Source organism: Canis lupus, chromosome 11 (genome assembly GCF_003254725.2).
Source record: "Canis lupus dingo isolate Sandy chromosome 11, ASM325472v2, whole genome shotgun sequence".
NCBI classification, from domain to species: Eukaryota; Metazoa; Chordata; class Mammalia; order Carnivora; family Canidae; genus Canis; species Canis lupus.
In genome coordinates this window covers 60,046,868-60,056,781 of record NC_064253.1, presented here as the reverse complement: position 1 = coordinate 60,056,781, position 9,914 = coordinate 60,046,868, and the positions used below count along the sequence as shown (strand labels likewise).

The 9,914-nt window shown below is 39.3% G+C and overlaps 1 protein-coding gene across 1 annotated transcript; it reads right to left on the bottom strand.

Moving 5' to 3' along the window:
• Window positions 1–8,784: 8,784 nt before the first annotated feature.
• LOC125756074 (UL16-binding protein 1-like) lies at window positions 8,785–9,499 on the bottom strand. The gene has a single exon (XM_049116335.1). It carries the CDS (start codon window positions 9,380–9,382, stop codon window positions 9,005–9,007), a length of 378 nt encoding a protein of 125 aa, XP_048972292.1. The 5' UTR covers window positions 9,383–9,499; the 3' UTR covers window positions 8,785–9,004.
• Between the last annotated feature and the right edge of the window lie 415 nt (window positions 9,500–9,914).

The window sequence follows — 9,914 nt, the reverse complement described above, 5'->3', positions numbered from 1 at the left end:
TTTATTTATGATAGTCACACACAGAGAGAGAGAGAGAGAGAGGGAGAGAGGCAGAGACATAGGCAGAGGGAGAAGCAGGCTCCATGCACCGGGAGCCCGATGTGGGATTCGATCCTGGGTCTCCAGGATCGCGCCCTGGGCCAAAGGCAGGCGCCAAACTGCTGCGCCACCCAGGGATCCCTTATATTGGTGATTTTAAATATGCATTTTGTTATTATAGCAAGTGTTTTGCTTTGAAGTTGGATATACATGTGTTAGGACCTCAGTTTCCTGACTTGTAGCTAGTTGGCCTTGAGTAAGCTACTTGAGTTGTAAAGTGAGTATTAGAACTACCTTGTAAGGCTGTTAAAAAGTACTTCTCATGGTTTTTGGTATTTAATAGACTCTCCATAGAAGACAGCTAACATTATTGTATTTGATTATGAGTTAGGGAATCTGAGAATAGTTTGCCTAATGTTGATGCTACAAATAATCTCTCTCAGTTGGTTTTGATAAGTAAAACATACATAATCATCCTGCTTCAATAAGAAGCTATAAAAATTATTAGAAAGAGCATCCACATGAATCACCACCACCAAAGAATGGAATCTATTTTTTGATGAGTTGTGGAAAATATAGATTGCTTGGTGAGACAAAATTACTGAATTTGATTACACAAAATCTTGACAAGAGATTTAAAGTAACTCCATCTAAATTAGAGGAGACTTATGTTTCTTGATAAGTGTATTCAAGTAATTTTCTAAATATATTTTTATTGGAGTTCTGTTTGCCAACATATAGTATAACACGCTCATTGCGTCAAGTGTCCCCCTCAGTGCCCATTACCCCATCCCCTGCCCACCTCCCCTTCCACTACCCCTTGTTTGTTTCCCAGAGTTAGTTAGTCTCTCATGTTTTGTCATCCTCTCTAATTTTCCCATGCATTTTTCTCTCCTTTCCCCTATAATCCTTTTCACTATTTTTTATATTCCCTATATGAATGAAAGCATATAATGATTGTCCTTCTCCGATTGACTTACTTCACTCAGCATAATACCCTCCAGTTCCAACCACGTTGAAGCAAATGGTGGGTATTCATCGTTTCTAATGGCTGAGTAATATTTCATTGTGTATGTATGACACAATATATATATATAATATATATGTATATATGTATCATATATATGATGTATATGATATATATGATATATGATATATATGTATTTATGTATCATATATATGATATATATGATATATGATATATATGATATATATATATATATATATATATATATATATCACATTTTCTTTATCCATTCATCTTTTGATAGACACCAAGGCTCCTTCCATAGTTTGGCTATTGTGGACATTGCTGCTATAAAGATTGGGGTGTGGGTGTCTCGGTCTTTCACTGAATCTGTATCTTGGGGTAAATCCCCAGTAGTGTAGTTGCTGGGTCATAGGGTAGCTCTATTTTTAACTCTTTGAGGAGCCTCCACACAGTTTTTCAGAGTGGCTGCACCAGTTCACATTCCTACCAACAGTGCAAGAGCGTTCCCCTTTCTCCACATCCTCTCCAAAATTTGTTGTTTCCTGTCTTGGGGCCCAATTCCCCATTCTCAGTGGTGTGAGGTGGTATCTCATTGTGGTTTGGGTTTGTATTTCTCTGATGGCTAGTGATGCGGAGCATTTTCTCATGTGCTTGTTGGCCATGTCTGTGTCTTCCTCTGTGAGATTTCTGTTCATACCTTTTGCCCATTTCATGATTGGGTTGTTTGTTTCTTGGGTATCAAGTAGGTTTAACTCAACAAGTACTTTGGAAGACCAAAAAGCCATGGGAGACACAAAGATTAGTAATACATGACTCAGACAAGTCATGAGTTCCTGATTAAAATGGCATTTCTGCCACAGTTCCTAACTGGCCTGTCATCTTTTACTCCACCTTCCTTCAATATATTCTCCAGATAGCATGGTGGGTCTTAAAATGTGATACAGAGCACACTATCACTCTGCTTATAGCCTAATATGTACTCCAGCTGGATTTCTGTTCTGATTTGTTGTTGCCTATGCCTTATTAAATATTTTTTGAGTATCATCTCTTGTCAGGGCTTACTTTTACATTCATAGTCAAACTAGGAAATGGCCACAACTTGATATCTTGTGAGGGCTACTTCATAGACAGTGAAATTTTCCTCAAAATGAGAGAAGATATTGCCATCTGACTACATGTTCTTAACTTTCACATGCAGCAGTTTCCTATAAAAGCAAATGTACATTTGGAAGAAGTAGGGTTCATACTTTCCAGGGTCAGGGCTGTCATTGCCATGCTCATATGTGAGTCTTTCATTTGCAGCCAGGTAGCACATCTTATTCCTCCTGGAGCTTTTTATAGAGTGGGAGTGGGTGAGGGCAGAGTATGACAGGAACACAGGAGTAGGCAAGTGAGCATGGCCCCAATTCTCTTCTCACTGCAGATTCCTGTGTCCAGTACTATCAGATACCAAAGGGACAGATACTGATATTTTTATTTGTTAGGTTCTAGGTAATATTAATACATTTGTATTATATTCCATACAAATATTCTCTCAGTTGATGGTCTCATGAATATCTGTCATATAGCTACTCTTAAAAACTTTGGACATTCTGCATATTAAAATTTCTATAATAGATGCTCAAATACCTAGTTGCAGATGAACATGCAGTTTGTTCATGTGTATCCCCCAAAAGTATCCTAGAACTGGTTGCTCTTTGGGGATGGTCATGATTATTCCTCAGTGATTCTGAATTGATGTGATAAATAGTTCTGTTACAAAGGTGTGCTGATTAGTATGGTTTTTTTAATTTACCATTCTTTGTTTATTTGCCATTTATCATCTTACGGTCCTGAGCTGAGCACTCAATTTATGCCATATTTAAATGTCATTATAGATTATGTAAATTCTGAGTTTGAAAAAAATCTTAATATTTATTGAATCCTATTCTAGGTGATTTAGGATTCTCCATTATAATGTCCTGCCCTATGGTTGTCCTGGATTTATGTGACTATTGGAGAAAAGATACTCTATTTCAAAAGTTAGATAATTCTATTTTCAAACAATTCTAATGATTTTTAAAAAATCATAACATTAATTATATGGGCCTTCAGTTACTTTCTCAGGATGAAAATGGACTGTCTGAATGGTCTCATGTCTCTTGGGAGTCACAAACCCAAATGTCTTCATTGCTATGCCATAATTATACTTGAATAAAGCAAACTGAGTCTAAAGCATTATGGAGGAATGAGGACTGTGGCAATCTCTTTAATTTTAGGTAACTAAACAAAATACATGTGCTATAATATCCTATTTCCATTAGAGGTGTATTACTTCTGATCCTAACTCAATGTTTTTATTGCAATATGTATTCTTTACCTTGTCTAATTATATTTTATTAATGACTTGGTGATGGCAAAGCATGGAGGGATGCTTTTTCTTCACAGAATAAAATGATTCCACTTTTAGAATTTTCCACATGATGATATCATACACTTTTTCTTTACTGTTTAGTTGTAACTAAGGGGGGAGAAATGAATCTCCTAGGAACAGTCCCAGATTCCTTCCAGAAAACTTGTGGAGGGAAGAGTGTTGCTAAAAAGTTACAAGCTTACTTTAACAAGCTTGACTTTAGACTGTTGCAAGCATGCGGGATCCCATCCCTATGTAACCTATTTGTACCTTGGTATCAGATAGAAGTAGGTCAGTCAACTTTTAATGATGTCCTTTGAGATGTAGTTTCCTGCTCAGGTGTAAATATAAGATTGTGTTTTATATTCCTGTGGGAAGAGATTACCAGGCTGTGAGATAACAAGTAAAAAAGAAGCAATGTCTTCTTAGGTCAATTGGCCTCTTTGGAACCTACATGTTTTACATAATTAGAGGTCATATCGTGCTGGAAATCGTCCTTTGTGTATTTGCTAAAGAGACAGGAAGGCCTTCCAGCAGCCAGAAACATTGAGATACATGATGGGGTGATGAGAAGTGTATGAAATTTTCAGTCTATTTAGTTGTACTCCAGTCCCCACTGTGCCACTTCCTAAGGCTTTTTTTTTTGGACTACACATTTCTGATTGTACAAGATCATGTGTATTTTCAGGTTTTATGAAGAGTAAGTATGTATGCAACATAAATGATATTTAATATATTCTTGTCCCTCATCAATCACTGAGGTGGCTTCTTCATTTTTAACTAATCTGCAACAGGAAAGAGGTCTCTTCCTTTCCCAGTTTTTTAGAAACTTCATGGAAGTTGTCCAGGGATAATTCTTAAGAATTTTCTATCTTGGCTCAATGAAAGTATTATTCTTTCATCTTTGTTTAGAGTCCTACTGATCCTATCACAAGTTTGGATGTATCCCTGGTGACCTCCAGTTTGCTCTACAGAAACCGTTCCCGAACCAAGTGGGTCATAGTCCCTCTTCCTGCATTATTAATATCTCTGACATTGCCAATGTCTACATTTCCATTTTATTTTCTTGGAGTTGTGATGTTCCCTTTTAGACTTCTTGAGACTCTCTCTTTTGTGATCTCCTTTCTTTCTAACTCTTGGGCGGGCTACTTGTCTTCCTTTCAGTAGTTTTACTTCTTTCTTCCCTAAAATTTGGGATGTAGTTAGTAATGGCTGTCCAGCTTTCTCTCATAATATTATGAGATAAACCTGTAATATTTGTGTCGAGCATCACACCATCTACAGCATCAAACTGAATGTTCATCATTAGTGTTTAAATTTGCTTCATATACTGGCTAGGTGCCATCAGTCTGGTGATCCATAATCACCACAAGCAAACCTGGTTATAGTCAAGCTCTCCCTATTCCTCTGGCTTCTTGATTTTTCAAACTAAGATTCTTTTTCTGGAGTGAGAGAAGTGCTGTAAAATGTGGATGAATAAGCTGGAACATTTAATCTTTACAACAGGGATCCCTGGGTGGCGCAGCGGTTTGGCGCCTGCCTTTGGCCCAGGGCACGATCCTGGAGACCCGGGATCGAATCCCACATGGGGCTCCCAGTGCATGGAGCCTGCTTCTCCCTCTGCCTCTGTCTCTGCCCCTCCACCCCGTGACTATCATAAATAAAATAAAATAAAATAAAATCACTGCCATAAAAAAAATCTTTACAACAAATGACAAAACTGAAGTTTAGAGAAGTTAAACTACTTGAATTGGCTAATAGATTAGTAAGGTAGATATAGGGTAAGATTCCCTATATCTTACCCTATATTCAGTTTGCATATTCAGTATCTTCTCCATTAATATTTTCTGCTTCTATTGACAAATTAAAAATTCTTGTACCCTAAAACTTCATCTTCTCTAAAGTGCATCACACTGAAAACTTATGACCCTAGATTTATTCAGCAATTTTCCGATTAGTTAAAACAATTGATTCTTGGTGATATCACCTGTTACCTGTAAGTATAGGGATCAATGAGTTTCTAAAGAAGAAGTTGAAATACTGGGCTCAAGACAAAGTCAAAATATTTTTTTTTTTATTGGTGTTCAATTTACTAACATACAGAATAACACCCAGTGCCCGTCACCCATTCACTCCCACCCCCCGCCCTCCTCCCCTTCTACCACCCCTAGTTCGTTTCCCAGAGTTAGCAGTCTTTACGTTCTGTCTCCCTTTCTGATATTTCCCACCCATTTCTTCTCCCTTCCCTTATTTTCCCTTTCACTATTATTTATATTCCCCAAATGAATGAGAACATATAATGTTTGTCCTTCTCCGACTGACTTACTTCACTCAACATAATACCCTCGAGTTCCATCCACGTTGAAGCAAATGGTGGGTATTTGTCATTTCTAATAGCTGAGTAATATTCCATTGTATACATAAACCACATCTTCTTTATCCATTCATCTTTCGTTGGACACCGAGGCTCCTTCCACAGTTTGGCTATAGTGGCCATTGCTGCTAGAAACATCGGGGTGCAGGTGTCCCGGCGTTTCATTGCATTTGTATCTTTGGGGTAAATCCCCAACAGTGCAATTGCTGGGTCGTAGGGCAGGTATATTTTTAACTGTTTGAGGAACCTCCACACAGTTTTCCAGAGTGGCTGCACCAGTTCACATTCCCACCAACAGTGTAAGAGGGTTCCCTTTTCTCCGCATCCTCTCCAACATTTGTGGTTTCCTGCCTTGTTAATTTTCCCCATTCTCACTGGTGTGAGGTAGTATCTCATTGTAGTTTTGATTTGTATTTCCCTGATGGCAAGTGATGCAGAGCATTTTCTCATATGCATGTTGGCCATGTCTATGTCTTCCTCTGTGAGATTTCTGTTCATGTCTTTTGCCCATTTCATGATTGGATTGTTTGTTTCTTTGGTGTTGAGTTTAATAAGTTCTTTATAGATCTTGGAAACTAGCCCTTTATCTGATATGTCATTTGCAAATATCTTCTCCCATTCTGTAGGTTGTCTTTGAGTTTTGTTGACTGTATCCTTTGCTGTGCAAAAGCTTCTTATCTTGATGAAGTCCCAATAGTTCATTTTTGCTTTTGTTTCTTTTGCCTTCGTGGATGTATCTTGCAAGAAGTTACTATGGCCGAGTTCAAAAAGGGTGTTGCCTGTGTTCTTCTCTAGGATTTTGATGGAATCTTGTCTCACATTTAGATCTTTCATCCATTTTGAGTTTATCTTTGTGTATGGTGAAAGAGAGTGGTCTAGTTTCATTCTTCTGCATGTGGATGTCCAATTTTCCCAGCACCATTTATTGAAGAGACTGTCTTTCTTCCAATGGATAGTCTTTCCTCCTTTATCGAATATTAGATGCCCATAAAGTTCAGGGTCCACCAAAGTCAAAATATTATCCACTCTTATTCATGGCTTTTGCTACAGTCATTGAAGACTTGATCATCATATAGATTCACCTGAATTCACCTATAGATAGATGATAGATAGATAGACAGATAGGTAACAGCTTTGGAGAAATTCCAAAGTTAAATCCAATTAGGATATCTCAACTATTTTATCCTATAATATCTTTGGATTAATTTTCCTAATTCAGATTCACTTGGACTTCAAGATATTTCCCTTCTGACTAGTAGGCAGTAAAGAAAATATATGGTTTTAAGTCAAGACTGTGGTTTGAAAACTAGCTTTCCCACTTAGAATCTGTATGATCTTAACTTCTATGTGTCTTAGTCTCTTCATCTATAAATTAAGAGCAAATCATCTCCTAAGATGATTGTGAAGATTTAGTGAGAAATAATAACATGAGAATATATAACGAATGCCTTGCATATTTGCTTTGCATTCAAAATGTTTGGATAGTTCCATATCCTTATCTCTCTTTACTTTTTCTTTTTAAAGATTTTATTTATTTATTCGAGAGAGAGAGAGAGAGAGAGAGAGAGAGAGAGAGGCAGAGACACAGGCAGAGGGAGAAGCAGGCTCCATGCAGGGAGCCCGACATGGGACCCGATCCGGGGTCTCCAGGATCAGGCCCTGGGCTGAAGGCGGCGCTAAACCGCTGAGCCACCTGGGCTGCCCTCTTTCTTTACTTTTTTCCTTTTTTCTCTAGCCAAGTTTCCCAAAAGGAATTTAAGTGTAAGCATTTCCTTCAAAAAACTGTTTATTATATAATTTTTTAAAAAAGATTTATTTATTTATTCAGAGACAGAGAGAGAGGCAGAGACACAGGCAGAGGGAGAAGAAGGCAGAAGCAGGCTCCATCCAGGGAGCCCGACGTGGGACTCGATTCCGGGTCTCCAGGATCACACCCCAGGCTGCAGGCGGCGCTAAACCGCTGCGCCACCGGGGATGCCCTGTTTTTTCTACAGTTGATAAATTTTACTTTACTATTCTTATTATTAGCATTTGGTTCAGTTTGTTTTCTCTTTTAAAAATTTTTAATCCCAATATAGTTAGCATACAATGTTATATTAGTTTCAGGTGTACAATATAGTGATTCAGCATATCATTACATCATCCAATGCTCATCACAAATGAACTGCTAATGCCAGTCATCTATTTAACCCATCCCCCCCATCCACCTCCCCTCTGGTAACCATCAGTTTGTTCTCTATAGTTAAGAGTCTGTTTCTTGGTTTGCTTCTATCTCTCTCTTTTTTTCCACTCTTTGCTCATTTGTTTTGTTTCTTAAATTCCACATGTAAATTAAATCATATGGTATTTGTCTTTCTCTGATTTATTTCAGTTAACATAATGCTCTCTAGCTCTGTCCATGTCATTGCAAATGGCAAGATTTCATTCTTTTTTGTGGCTGAGTAATATTCCAGTGTGTAGATAGATGGATAGATAGATTTCATACAGATATAAATATAGATATAGACGCCACACCTTCTTTATCCATGGGCTGCTTCCATAATTTGGCTATTGTAAATAATGCCCTTTTTCAAAGGGATGCATGTGTCGCTTTGAAATAGTGTTTTTGTACTTTTTGGGTAAATACCCAGTAGTGTGATTACTGGATTATAGGGTAGTTCTATTTTTAATTTTTTGAGGAAACTCTATATTATATTATATCTGGTAAATTTTAATTTTTAGTGTTCAATTATATTTCATTTTTTAGCAGGGTTGGTATTGAAATTTTATTTTGGTTCAATAAAATGTGGATTTTATTTCTTCCCCTTAAAAAAAAATACTATGTTCAAGAACAATGTCATCATACAGAGGAGATTCTGATATTGCACAAGCAAAGGACAAGATGAAGAACATTCTCTTTGTTGAGATTTCTTGATAATGCCTTTAAACATTTCCATTCAAAGATTCTATAACTTAGCATCAAGAAAAATGGCAGGAATTTGCCAAGGCAGAGTGCTGAACAGGAGAGGCACTGAATGTAGGAAGGGACACAGAATGTCCAAGTGCTGCACCATGTGGTCTGGTTGGAGGTCTCTGGAATGTAAGGCCACAAGTTCTAGTGGTCTAAAATTGAACAGCAGCTCATCCAAAGGCAGCCTGCGCAAAGGCAGGGTTGTGCAGCTGGACCCTACTCTCCTGGGCTCCTTGGTAGCTTCGCCAGCCTGTCCCTCTAAAGGACCCCGACATGGATGCCAAGGAGGATGGCACAGCAGAGGAACAGGAGGAAGATCCAGGTGCTGGGTGTGCTGCCGGAGGCCCCGGATCGGGCCGTGTCTTGAGGTCTGCTTTGTGGCACTGTTGTCTCCAGCTTCTCATCCCAGTGGTTCATTACATGTTCCATCCAGCTCTTACAATCTCCATTGGAGACCTTTGTGAGGAAGTTGGTCACATCTCTGTCACTGTCCAATGTGCCCTGAAACTGTCGGCCTGCAGGTTGAACCACTGTCCACTCTCCATTCTCTGAGTCAAAGAGGTGGGTTATCTGCCCATTGAAGGCAAACTTCCAGGATGCACTGGGGTATCTGCTGGCCCCACAAACACACTTCATCTCACCCTACAGGTCGAGAGAACCATTCTTAGGGTAAATCTCTGCTTCGATGTCACGCACTTTCTTTTGGAGCTCTTCCATCAGGTCTTTCAGAGTTTCCTTCTGTGTCTCCCTAAACCCTGTTATCATTCATCCTCATCCTCATAGGACCAACAAGTGTGATCTCCTTGCTCTGACAGTTGTAGGAAAAGAAACAGGACGTAGCCTCGAACCTCACACCATGGTCATCCAGCACTGGGCTGAAGTATGACGAATTCACAAGAAAGAGAAGTAGCATTTGTCGCCTGGCCTGATGCCCCCCGGGACCAGTACAGCAGGACCAGGAGCCCGAAGGGATGCGGCGGAGAGGGGCCGGGTCCTGCTCCTGGCAGTTTTTACTGGGGGGGACTCGTACTCAGTGCTAATGATCCTTCCAGTTGTCTCTGCCCTGCTCGCGGAGGCCAGGCTGCCAGGGCAGATTTGAGGGCGGATTGCCGGGTTGCTGAAGGATCCCATGTATTCGCTGGTGCTACAAGTTCAGGGGAGTGCAGCG

Excerpts from the sequence above, each read along its gene's own strand:
- LOC125756074 (XM_049116335.1), bottom strand. The coding sequence starts at position 9,382 with ATGAAGTGTGTTTGTGGGGCCAGCAGATACCCCAGTGCATCCTGGAAG.